This window comes from Peromyscus maniculatus, chromosome 3 (assembly GCF_049852395.1).
Source record: "Peromyscus maniculatus bairdii isolate BWxNUB_F1_BW_parent chromosome 3, HU_Pman_BW_mat_3.1, whole genome shotgun sequence".
In the NCBI taxonomy this organism is placed as follows: Eukaryota; Metazoa; Chordata; class Mammalia; order Rodentia; family Cricetidae; genus Peromyscus; species Peromyscus maniculatus.
This window is the reverse complement of record NC_134854.1, coordinates 51,971,910-51,987,002: the sequence shown is the minus strand read 5'-3', so window position 1 is coordinate 51,987,002 and position 15,093 is coordinate 51,971,910. Positions and strand designations below refer to the sequence as shown.

Below are 15,093 nucleotides of genomic sequence, written 5' to 3'. Positions count from 1 at the left end.
TGACAGGCTTTCTCTCCTTTTTTCTTCTCTGTATCATGAAGAAGTCAGAGGCAATGATTTCTGAAGTCCCTTCCGGAACCAGGGAGTCCCCCATTCACCATACACTTGCTGCCCTCTGCTGGCAAGCTCAGCTCAGGACCTTGGTGTCCCTGGGATGCTGGGAACAAACAGGGATGAGTCCACGGCTCTGTCTCACAGAGCCCGGAACTTTTTGCCTGGCCTGGGTTTATGTTACATGAAGGGCGTGTTTCCCTTTGCCTCGTTTGCCTACTTTTCCTGTGTGGTGGGCACCTGAGGTTCCAGGAAAGCTCTGGAAAACCCCACCACAGGCCATCAAATCCCCACATAGACCGAGAAGACTGGGCCCAGGTGATGTTTATAGGCGTTTGACTTAAAGCTGAGGGGCGGTGGGAAGCTCAGGCAGAGAAGGAACAAACGAAGACGTCGTCGGCTTTATAATGAAGGTGCCACTCAGCCTGCCTAGTGGGCTTCTCCTTCTTTGACAAGTCCTGACAGTTTATGATCCACACAAGTTTAGTGGGGAGCCAGCGCCATTCACCCATCAGAGACACAGCTCCTAGATCTCTCTCTCTCTCTCTCTCTCTCTCTCTCTCTCTCTCTCTCTCTCTCTCTCAAACACACACACACACACACACACACACACACACACACACACACACACACACACACTATACTGTGTGTGGTGTAGTCACCATGCCCCTCCCTCCCTCCTTCCCTCCCTCCTTTTCCCCCTCCCTCCCTCCCTCTCTCCCTCCCTCCCTCCTTCCCCTTCTTTCTTCTTCTTCCTTTCATATTGTCACATTTGTTAGGACTCCCGTGGTTCCAGATATCAGGACTCAAAATACCGATGACTTTGTCCACAGGTGAGAACTCGCCTGGGACAGACAGCAGACAGGAACTGGCGCTCTACGAGACAGGAAATGATCTCTGTCCTTTGCCCTCCCCCTTCTCTCTTTATATCTACTTGGTTTCTTTCTTAGCACCAGCTGGTACTTTGTACTCACTGATCCATGAGGCAGAGGTGGCCACCAACAGGTCGCGACTTATCCTCACTCAACCTCTGGCTCCTTCTTCTTTGCCCCAATCCAGATTTCTACACTGGTCCCCTTGGACCAACTAACACATCCTGCAGAGCCCACTGCACAATGTGTGAGGCCGAAAGCAAGACGCAAACCTGGGACTCTATACTCAGAAGGCAAGAGGAAGTGCCAACCAGGCCGGGGTAGCCTTCCTCCTTTCCTCCATGTTCTCTTGTTGGATCTGTCAGGTGCTGTTTCATTTCCACTCAATGTTATCGCTAGGAAAGAAAAAAAATCTAAATTCTCAATTATTTACTTGATTTTTCCACCCATCTGCATGCCATGCAAAGCCAGTTACTGAAGTGGCACAATTCATGTTGTGTGAACTCAATGGCCAGAGGACACAAACACAAACACAAAGCAAACTCCTGACGATGGAAAGCAGAAGAGAAATTGTTCCCAGAACCCCCGAGCTCCTCAGACCTAGGCTGTGCTGAGGGAGTCCAGACCTTCACGGGTATCCTGAACCCTAGTCCCAAGCTGGCCGAGAGGTGGGGCAGGGATGAGAGGCAGGGAAGTTGGTCCAGGTGTCCCCCTTCCCATAGTCCCCCCAGCAACTGCTACTTCCAGGGGACTCTCTGTGGCCCACCACATAGTCCATGCTCTTCCAGCTTGAAGCTAAGATGGCCACCATGGTCACCCCAAGATGCTGCAGCATATGAGAGCCCTCTCCATGTCTGTCCAGGAGGCAAGACAGACAGCAACTGAGAACTCAGCCAGGGGAGGCAGCCAGGGGACAGGGAGTGGCCATCCGAGCCCCAGAACATGCACCCCACTTCTTTCCAACTCTACCCCAGAGCACAAGTCTAAGAGTGAAGCTGTTAGCAATCTCAAGACAGTGATCCCAGAGTGCAGCCACACTCACGGGGCCTAGGATGGAGGTGGAAGTGGGAAGCCGCGTAAGAGCCTCAGATAGAAACAGTTCCCTGAGGGGAGGTGGGGAAGGGCTGGGAAAACCCAGCCGTAGCTGACATGTTATATTACAAAGTGCAAGCATCTCCCTTGCCTTCCAAACACGTGAACATTCACAGACGGGATTTGGCCACATACATTTACTGCAGCCTGACTCGTGAGGACCCATCATTGGCAGCTGTGTTTAATCTAGTGGCTGAACCATCACAGATCAGCTAACGTGTTGATCATGGACTTCAGGACTCCGAGTCCCGACTTGGCCCCCCTCCCATCACTACCTTTTCTGCATTCATAGCCACTTCCCAGGTGACATCGCTGTGGCCCCAGGATGCTCATCGGGGCACCCGTGGTGGCCCCACCCACCAGTGTGGCCTTGTGGTCACTCCTGGCTGTGAGCCTCTTTCCTGCAGCTAGAGTGGAGTCACCTGGGGCTGGACTCTGGAGAGTGACAGCTGCAGTGACAGGCTGCCTCTTGCTCTGCAGAGGAGGGGGCACAGGAGAAAGTCCTCCCCCAGACTAGGGGTTCTGCTGGGATGGCTGTCGTTAACTCACTGTTACCTGCTGTACGGCTTTTCTTGTTGCTATGACAAGATCCCAGACGGAAACAAGTGAGGAAAGGATTACTGTGACTCACAGCTCCGGAGAGTTCGGTCCTGTCACAGCGGTGAAGACACAGCAGGGTGGTGGGAGCTGTGTCGGCTTGCTCCTGGTAAGGACCAGGAAACAGACCAGGACCCGGGTTTTAACCTTCCAGGCCTGCCTCTAGTTACCTACTTAAGCAGCTAGGCCCTGCCTCTTGAAGGCTCTTGACCTCTCTAAAGAACATCACCATCTGGAGAAAAAAGCATTCAAAACCTGAGCCTGGGGGAGCATTTCAGTGACGGACAGGAACACCACAGGCCGTGCAGCGGCAGGCTGGAAGTGCCTGGATTAGTCCTGCCCCACCCATGGGGTACCCACAGCCTGCTGACTACACACACCAATCTGTCCCACCCCTCGAGAGTCACCAGGAGATGTCAGGAACCCTGGCAACTGCACTCCCAAAATGACTCGGTCTTTTCCGACTTCTAGTCTGCTGTGGGAGAATATTACTACCGTACATGTCTTTTCTTCCTATGACTTCTACTCCCTCTCTTGGGTTTTGCCTTTTCATACCCTGTGACAGCTTTTCCTCTGAGCTGTCTCGTCTTACTGGTATGTAATAGCTTTGGGGGGCTTTGTTAACTGTTCATCCTCGCTAACTGTTGCAAGCGTTTATTCTTCACTGCTTCCCTGCGTCTTTTAGCTTTATTGCCGTTCCAATTACTATGCAGGTGACAGGCACTCCCGAGCCTCGGCTTCCTCCTTTGGAAGGAAAGAGCTGCCACCTCGGCTTGCTGGGAGGATTAAACTGGCGCAGGGGCTTGCCATGCTTAGCCATGCCATCGTCTCCCGATAAACGGGACTGTCACTGTCGTCTCAGTCTGCCTGTGTTGCTTCTCCTGTTGCTGCGATAAAAATACTGACAAAACCTAAGAGGAAAATGGTTTGTTTTAGCTTACAGTTCCAGGTCACAGCCCATCATGGTGAAGAAGTCAAGGCATCGGGAGCTTAAAGCAGCCGGGGCACAGGTTCACAGTCAGAAGAGAGCGATGAAGGCATGCACGGCAGTGCTGAGCTCACTGTCCCCAGAATCTCCTGCCTAGGGAATGGGGTCACCCACGGTGGGTGGGTCTCCTCCCCTCAGTTAACCCTGTCAAGATTATACACTGCACACCCCTCTCCCAGGTGACTCTCCCTTCTGTCAGGTGGACAACACCAACCATCACACCAGATCTCTCCACGTTATACCCAAAGATCCCCAAGTCCCAGACTGCACTTCCTGGTCTTTGATAATGATATGAAGCAAGCTGAGAATGCCGGAGGGCTACTGAAAGGCCATCTGGGTGGGATCTACTTTTCATCTGGTGGGACTTTCATAGAAATGTTTGCTGAAGTTGGAGCAAGGGCCCATGAAAAAGACCAAGAGCTGTGAGAGTCCTCTAACCCCACCTCCCTTTGTTCCCTGCCTCAGCCAGCCCCTGGGTACTGCAGCCTGCAGGAAGGCCTGCCCTATCTGGACATGGTGATTGCAGAGACCCTGAGGATGTACCCACCAGCTTTCAGGTATGTCCACGGCCCCTGAACATCACCGGTTGGGGCCTTTACTGATCCTCAGTCTGTTGTGGCCTATCATTGCACGTGTCCTGAAGGGTTCCTGGGTTTCTGTGTATCCCCTGGAGCAGCAGGCACAAGGCCTGAAAAGTCTGGCCCGTTCTCCTGTAGGTTAACTGCCTTTACCAAACATCACTAGCCTTTCCCGCCATGGCCTCCCTCCTCAGCCCAGCCCTGCCCTTTGACCTCTTAGCCTCTGGTGGACTCTGCCATCACCCCTGCCTGCCCATTTGTCCATCCACCCATCATTCACTCACCACCTATATACTCTGCACTAAGTACTAGAAAATTAGCCCATGCACAAAACAGGCTAAAGTCCCTGCCCTTGGAGGTGACATTCAGCAGAGGATCATCTAGGGCTGGAATGTTCCTTCCTGGTGTCCAGCAGCCCCTGCTGGAGCTCTTACACAAGACTTCATGGCAAGGATTTCTTTTTTCAAAGATTTACCTATTTGCATGTGCATGCGCGCGCGCACACACACACACACACACACACACACACACACACACACACACACTTTTTTCTTCAAGATTTATTTATTTTTATGTGCATGTGTGTGCCTTCACGGGTTATGTGCACCGTTTGCTTGCAGGTGCCAGCAGAGGTCAGAGGGCATCAGATCCTTTGGAACTGGAATTGCAGGAGGTTGTGAGCCACCTGATGTGGGTGCTGGGAACTGAACCCAGTGAGACCAGTCAGTGCTCTTAGCTGCTGAGCCGTTTCTGCAGCAGTGAGGGCTTCCGCCTCTCCACCCAGCACTTTATGTTACATTTGTATTACATGTCCTTCACATTACATTCTTGGACACATTTCAGCACTCACAACATCACACCAACATGCAAATCAGATTAGGAGCCAGGCCTGCTTCTTTCAAACTCCCCCAAACCGAGTGACCCATAGGGAAAGGCATCTTATCCAGGGTCCCTTGAAGGTAATGAAATAATGAGCAGACTTCACAGAAGTAGCATGAAGCATTTAATCGTATCTCATAAACTTCACTCCGCACTCTTCAAATGCCATGGAGACCATATGGAGATACCTTTTGTCATTTTCAAGAGAAAATGTGATCTGAGGGTAACTCAAAGGAATGTTCCAAACACAAACACGACGGATTATATGTATAGATATAATCCAAAATGTGCTGGCCCAAAAGCAAACATTCCAAGTTGCTGTAGTGTGAATTGAGGGTCTCTGGACACAGATCAGCTCATTAATTCAAAGGCTTCCTTGTTGCTCTTCTGATGCTGGTAGAAAGACCCAAGTCTACCGCCCTGCTGTGGCTTTCTCAGAAGCCACAAGTAACCTGATGTCCAATCCTTTTTTCTTCTTCATGATTTACATCCAGCTTTCCTCCCAGGGGACTTGGCAGGCAGCTGGTATGCACTGCAAAGTGCAAATTCAAAATGAAACTCAAAACTAAGCATTCAGGAGTAAAAACAGAAGCAGGCTACTTCAAGGCCCATCTCCAAGGCCCAGGAATGACTGATAATGGGGGTCAAGTCTTCCCATTGTTGCTGAGATTCCTGGGAAAGAGGGAACTGGATGAGCTGCACAACTATCTCTCCCCAGAAGGAGGAAATTATATAAACTGGCCAAAACTACATCATTTCAGGCTGGGGGTGGTGGTGCATGCCTTCAATCCCAGCACTCGGAAGGTAGATCTCTGTGAGTTTTGGACTGGCTAGGACAACATAGCGAGACCTTATCTCAAAATTTTAACAAAGGGAAAAAAATCATTTCCTAGATCTAAACCCAATCAAAAATCCATGTCATGGCCAGACATAGTGGTGAACACCTATAACCCTGGAGAGCATTTGAGCAGCTGAGGCAGATCACTTCACCTGAGGAAGTAGTACCCTCAGACCCACCCCATTTCACCTTCTACTGAGGAAATTAATCCCTCAGTGTCTGCTAAACCAGCAGTGACTTTCTCTGAAGGAAATGCCATGTAAGACAATACTGATGTCCCTCAAGGGCCACCAATAGTTGCCTCCAGACCTTGGACCTCTGGTACCGGCTTATCAATCATGGTGTTTCCAGGCATAAAATAGATAGGAAGCCAACTGCATTCCTGTTTGATCTCTAAAAGCAGAAAAATTCTCAAACAAATGAAAGAAAGGCAGCATTGGATCATGGCAAAAGACAGTCTTGGCCAGTGAATCGATTTCCAGACTTGAGCCAGTTTGCAGACCCAGAACCCCTTGAATGGCAGGGTGGCCAGGTTCCCCTGAGGAAGGACCCTGATAAGACACCTGAAAGTTTTACAGTTAGTCTTTCTGCAGTGCTTCCCCAGAGGGACCTGAGGCCTTTTACAGAGCCAGTTGTACACCGGGGAAAGGAGACAATCCGACTTTCCGGGGTCTATGGGATTCCGGTTCTCAATTAACACTGATTCCAGGAGACCCCAAGAAACAGTATGGCCCGCCAGTAGGGCTCATGGAAGCCAGGTGATTAGTGGAGTTTTGGCTGATGTCCAACTCACAGTAGGTCCAGTAGGTCCCCAAACTCATCCTGTGGTTACATCCCCAGTTCCAGAATGCGTAATTGGGATAGATATGCTCAGAAGGTTGGCAAAATTCTTGCATTGGTTCCCTGACCTGTGGAGTGAGGGCTGTTATGGTTGGAAAGGCTGAAAGCCTTTAGAGTTGCCTCTGCCAAAGAAAATAGTGAATCAAGAACAGTCCGGCATCCCTGGAGGAACTGCAGAAATGAGTGCCACCGTCAAGGACTTGAAAGATGCAGGGGTTGTGGTTCCCGCCATATCTCCCTTTAACTCTCCTATCTGGCCAGTGCAGAGGACAGATGGATCTTAGAGTTGATTATTGAAAACTCAATCAGGTAGTAACTCCAATTACAGCTGCTGTACCAGATGTGGTGTCCTTACTTAAGCAAATTAACACATCTCCTGGTATATGGTATGCAGCTATTGATCTAGCAAATGCCTTTTTCTCAGTACCTGCCCATAAGGGCCACCAGAAGCAATTTGCTTTCAGTTGGCATGGTCAGCAGTATACATAGCTTTACAATTTTACCTCAAGGATATTCACTCTCCTGCCCTGTGTCATAACTTAGTTAGAAGGAATCTTGATCATCTGTCTCTTCCATAAAATATCACACACTGCTGCACTATATTGATGGCATTATGCTGATTGGACCAAGTGAGCAGGAGGCAGCACCCACTTTGAACTCATTGGTAACCCATATGTGTATCAGAGGATAGGAAATAAATCCAACCAAAATCCAAGGACCTCTACCTCAGTGAAACTCTTAGGAGTCCAGTGGTGTGGGGCATGCAGAGCCATTCCTTCTAAGGTGGAGGGTAAGTTCTTACACCTGCCCTTCCCACTGCTGAGAAGGAAGCACGAGTTCATTGGCCTCTTTGGATTCTGCAGACAGCGCATTCCCCACTTGGGGGTGTTACCCCGTCCCATATACAAAGTGACTCAGAAAGCTGCGAGCTTTGAGTGGGTCCTGGAACAGGAGAAGGCTCTTCAACAGGTCCAGTCTGCTGTGCGGGCTACTCTACCACTTGGACCATATGATCCAGCAGAGCCGAGGATACTTGGGGCGTCAGTGACAGATAGGGATGCTGTTTGGAGCTTTTGGCAGGCCCCTATAGATGAAATCATAGAATCCCCAAATCACCTTTGGGATCTTGGAGCAAGGCTCTGCCATCATCTGCGGATAACTATTCTCCCTTTGAAAGACAGCTCTTGGCCTGCTATTGGACCTTAGTGGAAACTGAACATTTGACAATAGGCTGCCAAGTTACCATGAGACCTGGACTACTCATCATGAGCTGGGTGCTATCAGACCCACCAAGTCATAAAGTGGGATGTGCACAGTAGCAATCTATTATCAAATGGAAGTGGTAAATACGAGATCAGGCCTGAGCAGGTCCTGAAAGCACAAGCAAATTACATGAAGAAGTTGCCCAAATGCCTACGGTTTCCATTCCTGTTACAATGCCATCTGCTGCCAGGCATGCACCTATAGCCTCATAGAGAGTTCTCTATGATCAGTTGACTGAGGAAGAGAAGACTAGGGCCTGGTTTACTGATGGTTCTGTACATTATCCCAGCACCACCCAGAAGTGGACAGCTGCAGCATTACAACCCCTTTCTGGGACAACCCTGAAAGATACCGGCAAAGGGAAATCTTCACAGTGGGCAGAACTTTGGGCAGTACACATGGTATTACAGTTTGTTTAGAAGGAGAAATGGCAAGATGTGCAATTGTTCACTGACTCATGCGCTATAGCCAATGGATTGGCTGGATAGTCAGGGACTTGGAAAGAGCGGAATTGGAAAATTGGTGAGAAAAACATCTGGGGAAGAAGTATGTGGATAGATCTCTCCAAATGGGCAAAGGATGTGAAGATTCTTATGTCTCATGTAAATGCTCATCAAAAGGTGACTTCAGCTAAGAAGGAGCTTACTAATCAAATAGATAGGATGACCTGTTCTGTGGACAGTCAGCCTCTTTCCCTGGCCATCACCCAATGGGCCCATGAACAAAGTGGCCATAGTGGCAGAGATGGAGGTTTTGCATGGGTTCAACAACATGGACTTCACTCACCAAGGCTGACCTGGCTACAGCTGCTGCTGAATGCCAGACCTGCCAACAGCAGAGACTAACACTGAGCCCCACATATGGCACCATTCCTCGGGGTGACCAGCCAGCAACCTGGTGGCAGTGTGACTACATTGGACCACTTCCTCCATGGAAAGGACAACGCTTTGCCCTGACTGGAGTAGATATTTATTCTAGCTATGGATTTGCCTTTTCTGCACACAATGCTTCTGCCAAAATCCATGGACTTGCAGAATGCCTGATCCACTGTCGTGGTATTCCACAGAGCATTGCTTCTGACCAGGGAACTCACTTCACAGGCAGAGAAGTGTGACAGTGGACCCACGATCATGGAATCCACTGGTCTTCCCATGTTCCCCACCATCCTGAAGCAGCTGGCCTGACAGAAAGATAGAATGACCTTTTGAAGACACAGTTGCAGCACCAATTAGGTGGCAGCAGCCTGGAGGGCTGGGGCAGGGTTCTCCAGAAGGCTGGGGCAGGGTTCTCCAGAAGGCAGTATATGCTTTGAATCAGCATATACTTTGAATCAGCATCCAGTATGTGGTATGTTTTCTCCCATAGCCAGGATCCATGGGTCCAGAAATCAAGGGTGGAATTCATTCACTATCACCCCTAGTGACCCAACTAGGAAAGTTTTGGCTTCCTGTTCCCACAACCCTAATTCTGCTGGCCTAGAAGGTTTGGTTCCAGATGGGGGAGTGCACCTGCCAGGAGCCACAATAAATATGCCGTTGAACTGGAAGCTCAGCTTCCCCTCGGCACTTTGGGCTTCTAATGCCCTTAAAACAACAGGTGAAGAAAGGAATAACGGTGTTAGGAGGGTGATAGATCCAGATTACCATGGTAAATTGGATTGCCTCTCTACAATGGAGGTAAGAAAGATTATGTCTGGAGTGCAGGAGACCCTTTAGGGTGTCTCTTGGTCCTACCATGTCCTGTGATTAAAGCTAATGGGAAGCTACAACAGCCTAATCCAGGCAGGATGACAAAGGGCACAGACCCTTCAGGAATGAAGGTTTGGTCACTCCTCCAGGAGAAGAGCCAAGGCCTGCTGAGGTGCTTCCTGAGGGTGGAGGAAAAAAAAAATGGGTAGTAGAGGAAGGTAGTTCTAAATACCATCTAGTGCCATGTGACCAGCTGCAGAAACAAGGATTATAACTGACATGAGTGCTTCTGTTGTAGTTTGTTAATGTTTTTGTACAGATATTGTGTTTTCTTTCAACTTCCTTATACATTGTAACATCAATTAAGAGAATATCAACGGTTATCACTAGAAGGATGTCCCCCAAGGGACAATGCCACTATTCTAAATTTATGATACGTTTGTGGTTGTACAAGGGTTATATCATGTTAGGTGTAATTATGATCTGGTTAAATATATATAATGCACTTGTGAGTGTACATGGGATGGTTATATTATGTTTAGGCATTATGACCTGGTTATTGTTTTTCATTTGGAAATTAATAATGACATAAGGATACATGATTGTGTGTAAAGTTGACAAGGGGTGGATCGTGACGGCTATTCTTGGCTGTCAAATTGACTATATCTGGAATGAATTATAATCCAGAAATGGAGGGCACACACGTGATCCACAATCCCCACATACATGGAGGGATCCCCAGCGCTCCGCTCATGGATGAGGCATTATCTCCAAGGGCCATGCACATCACAAGGGCCTTGAGATTGGAAGGGGTTCGTTCGTTCGTGGGACAAAAACTTGGGTTTCCTCTCTGGTTCACCCTGGCAAGAGGGTTGGGTCCAGTCTCTAGTCTCACTCCACACTCCATCTTGGGTCCTGTAACACCTGAAGCCCTACCCACCGGCACACTGGCAAGCTTTCCTGCCCCTGTCTCCCACAGATTCACACGGGAGGCAGCACAGGACTGTGAGGTGCTGGGACAGCACCTCCCCGCAGGCACAGTGCTGGAGATAGCTGTGGGTGCCCTACACCACGACCCGGAGCACTGGCCACACCCCGAGATCTTTGACCCTGAAGGTGAGTGAAGTCTGTCTAGAAACAGGTGTCCCTGAGGGATGTGAGTGTATGGGATAGAAATTTTGCTACAGAGACAGCAGACAGGAGTCACAGGCAAAGTTGTCCCCAAACAAAGAGCACACCGTTCAGACAGACTGTGAGGCACCATTTCCAAAGGAAAAACTGATCCAAAGATCTAGCATGATAGCAATAATGCACGTAAGAGTCAGTATCTTTTGTTTGTTCAGGCCAGGACACAGGAGGCAGGGTTGGTTTGTGTTTTTTTTTTTTTTCAGATTTAATTTCTAATTATGTGTCGTGTGTGTGTGTGTGTGTGTGTGTGTGTGTGTGTGTGTGTGTGTGTGTGTAAGTATGTGCCGTGAGTGTAGGTACCTATGGAGGCCACTGCATCAGGTCCCATGGAGCTGGAGCTACAGGCAGGTATGAGCTGCCCAGCATAAATACTGGGAACCAACTCAAGTCCTCTACAAGAGTGGTACATGATCTCAACCACTGAACCATCTCTCACCTTGCAGGGTTATATTTTGTGTGTGCATGAGAAAGCAACAAAACATCACTTCCATCTAGTGCATTCATATCAGCATAACTGCCCTTCAAACCTAAATTCATGAGATCCAATAGACCTGGATCCTCTTCCTTTCGTGGACATGGATCTGGCTGCTGTCGATTTCATTTCTAGGCTTTATGGTATAGAACACCTGGGCAGCCCTCACACGCTGCTTCTTGACAGAATCAGTCACTTGCCTTCTCCTGTGGCCCACCAGGGGAGGCGCTAAAGGAGCCACTGGGCTTCTCCATTTACTAACTCCACCTGAATCCAGTCCACCTCTCCACTAACTAACATCCCACAGCTCAGGAGTTCCTGCAGACACGGCAAAGATTCATAACCCCAACCAGCAGCTGTGGGGCTCACAGCATGACAAGAAAGCCTAGAAGTGGTGAGAAGCAAGTTGGTCATCACAGGTTGGTGACTGTCACCTAGCTCCACAGAGCTAGGGCTGAGATCTGATAGCAAGCTCAGTCCTTCTGCCTTCAGCCCAAATCTTGAGGCGCCCAAGGACTCGAGCTTCCCACATCCTGGGCAGCAAAGCCAGGGCAGTGGGGAGGTAGCTGCCGGTCTTGGATGAGATAGCAGGTCGGGCCCTGGGAGGGCTTCTGGGGTGTGGCCAAAGTGCCTGGGAACTTCGCTGAGGAGGAAATGAGAGAGGCTGTGTGGTCTGATGTGAGGGGAGGGGAGGCATGCTGGGGTCGGGGTGTGCTTGTCAAGCCTTAGGAGTTTGGATTATCTCCGGCCTTCACACATACATGGATAATAATGACTTCCTAGACAAGGTGAGAGGGTGCACTCAGCTGACTGTCTGAATGGAGCAGCTTCTGGGATTGGGCAGGACAGTGCTGAGGGACCAGAGCATGGCGGTCAGAGGCCATCAGCTACCCAGAACCTTGGGTACAGTCCTGGACACAGGATCTTCTTGTCCCTGGTGGAGGGAAGGGATCTCAGATGAAGGGGAATTGACAATTCAGATCAGCAGTTTTCAACCTGTGTCCTGCATATCACACATGTATGTTACAATTCATAACAGTGGCAAAATTATAGTTATGAAGTAGCAATGAAATAATTGGGGGGGGCTCATCACAACAGGAGAGACTGTATTAGAGGGTCGCAGCATTAGGAAGGCTGAGAAGCACTGCTTCGGATGGAGCAGGTGTCTCAGGCCGACTGGAACCTCCACCTGACCCGTAGGTTCACAGCAGAGGCTCGGCTTCAGCAGAGACCCTTCACATACCTGCCCTTCGGAGCTGGCCCCAGGAGCTGCCTCGGGGTGCGGCTGGGGCTGATGGTGGTCAAGCTGACACTCCTCCAGATCCTACACAAGTTCCGCTTTGAAGCCAGCTCTGAGACTCAGGTGAGGGTCTGCCTGTGAGCCAGGGTTGGTCCCCCTCCTCCCAGGGATACCCCATCTCTTGATCAAAGCATGTGCTAGAAACTGCAGCCTCCATCTCATCCCGGTGTGAGGGGAGATGACTGTACGCTTGTGCTCAGGTAAGTGTTGGCCCGACTCCATGAGGTTGTTAGCATCACCCTCAGTACAGTAGCAAGTAACTGTCGTCGTCGTAACTGATCCTGAAGGGTTTTGGAGTGCTCAACTTTTTCTACAGAAAGAAGCCAGGGACCCTCTCTCTGGCTCCTTCCGACTCCCAAGGTTTTGTCTCTCAGCCCACAGCAAGATTTTCACAAGCCATGCTTCAGGCTAAGTTCTGACAAATATTTTAATTTACTCTATTTTAGGTTCCACTTCAGCTAGAATCCAAATCTGCCCTAGGCCCCAAAAATGGAGTCCACATCAAGATTGTGTCACGTTGACACAGAAGGCAAGTCGAAAGCACTCTGTGATGATGACATCTTCAAGTCCTGTTTGAAGGGTTCCCCCCGGGACTCCAACAAAAGCCTAGTGTGGAGATGGAAATGTTTAAAGAAATACAGAGATGGTATCTTTATCTTAGGGTGATTAAAAGGGTACATGGCACTTGAGCATGTTATTTATGTCACAGTCCTGGATGTTTAATAAATGTTTGTCACGCTTCATTTTGACAGTGGGGTTCAAAGCATGGCTTTCTTGGGACTGAGGTTGAATAAGGGAAAGGTCGTTTTGATTGAACCGTGAGTATGGTGTCAAAGGAGTCCGGACGGTGCAGGGGAACAGGGAAACTTGGGGGAACAGGTCCTGAGGGCACCGGCATGGGCTTTTTTAGCTTCTCATGATGAATAGGTTTCAGAGAATAATATGTATGGACACTCAGCCTCAAAGTGGCTCCAAAGCCTCATTATGCTTTGACTAAATAAGGGCAGAAGAAATTTACTAGAAGTTTCCACAGCAGAATAATACAGGCTTAAGGATCTTTTTCTTTAAAGGGGACACTATTGGCTCTCTTAATGCTTGGTCCGGGGGTTCAGACTCATGGAGAAAACCAACCATTCCTGGAGACCTACAGACCTCCCTTCCTTCCCTGACAGCTCTCCCAGTTTCTGACACTCATCAGCCACTGCAGGAGGCCAGCTAAACATGCAGGTAGGCTGGGCGGTGGCGGCGGCGGCGGCGGCGGCGGCGGCGGCGGCGGCGCACGCCTTTAATCCAGCACTCGGGAGGCAGAGGCAGGCGGATCTCTGTGAGTTCGAGGCCAGCCCGGTCTACAGAGTGAATCCCAGGACAGGCTCCTAAGCTATACAGAGAAACCCTGCATTGGGGGGAAAATGCAGGTCCCTGCTGAAGGAACAGTCCAAAACCGGAACAGGAGGGGTGGGCATCTGATGAAAGGTGTTAGAATGATGTCTGGTGCAAAAGGGTACAGGATTCAGGGCAAAAACATATAGATGCAACTGATTAGAAGGGCCTGAGGATCTAGGTGGGATATACCAGATTTTGTGCACATCCTGTTTCCTGCCCAAGGTTATTCGTGTTGGGCATGGACAGAGTAGGATGTAAGCAGGGCTAGGAAGGACACTGAAGGGATGGGCGTCCAGTGATTCTAACAGTCCTGTCTGTGAAGATAGGGACCTTTTCACAGCAGGTCTATAAATAATAAATACGTAATAAATATAATAATAAATATAATCCGTAAAGAGCCTTTCCTCCCCAGCCCCACACAAGCAGGCACCGGCTCCTGCGGCTGCAAGCCCCTCCCCTCCCTAGTACTGCCAGTCCAAACAGTGGCCTCCACAACACTCACGGGGCCAGACTGATGCCCCCCACCCTCTAAACTACCACAGCAGGACCAAGAACTCAAGCAAAACACAGTGAACTTTCAGGATCAGTCAGGATGTGATAGAGCCACACTGAAAGCTCATGAAAAGCACATTGTCTGCAGCTCTGGGGCTGACCCCAAAGTGAAGGCTTATCTTTCTGACCACTGAACTCAGCTCTCTGTATTGATTAGTAACAATGCCCTGTGTAAGGTTTTAGTCACTCCAAAGTGATAAATCTAGTTCAACTGCCTTAGATCTGATCACCACAGGACATACCAATGGCACACCTCTTTAAGATGGAGTCAGTCTCCCTGCCAGCTTGGACCACACGAGTGTATTCAGACACAGATGCATGTGGAGAACACGTTGTTCAATGGGGAAACTAGGCTTTGTGGGACAAAACCTTTCTATCAGTTGGAGGAAAGAAAAATATAAATATATATGTGAACACCTGACTATATTGCGAGGGCCCTTCCTAGAACCTTGGAAGAGGAGGTAGCGAGGGAACCAGACCTTCAGCCCTACAGAGGCCAGTGATATTAACTG

General features: G+C 49.5%; 1 protein-coding gene across 2 annotated transcripts in view; it reads left to right on the top strand.

The window, feature by feature from the left end:
* The window catches only part of Tbxas1 (thromboxane A synthase 1), a 169,318-nt gene extending 155,923 nt beyond the window's left edge, over window positions 1-13,395 (top strand). For both annotated transcript variants that reach the window (XM_076566458.1, XM_076566459.1), the window contains 4 exons: window positions 4,066-4,157; window positions 10,666-10,801; window positions 12,545-12,709; window positions 13,093-13,395. In XM_076566458.1, the coding sequence (XP_076422573.1) occupies window positions 4,066-4,157; window positions 10,666-10,801; window positions 12,545-12,709; window positions 13,093-13,167 (468 nt within the window). In that variant the 3' untranslated portion in view covers window positions 13,168-13,395. The remainder of the gene's footprint in view (window positions 1-4,065; window positions 4,158-10,665; window positions 10,802-12,544; window positions 12,710-13,092) is intronic.
* Window positions 13,396-15,093: the final 1,698 nt, after the last annotated feature.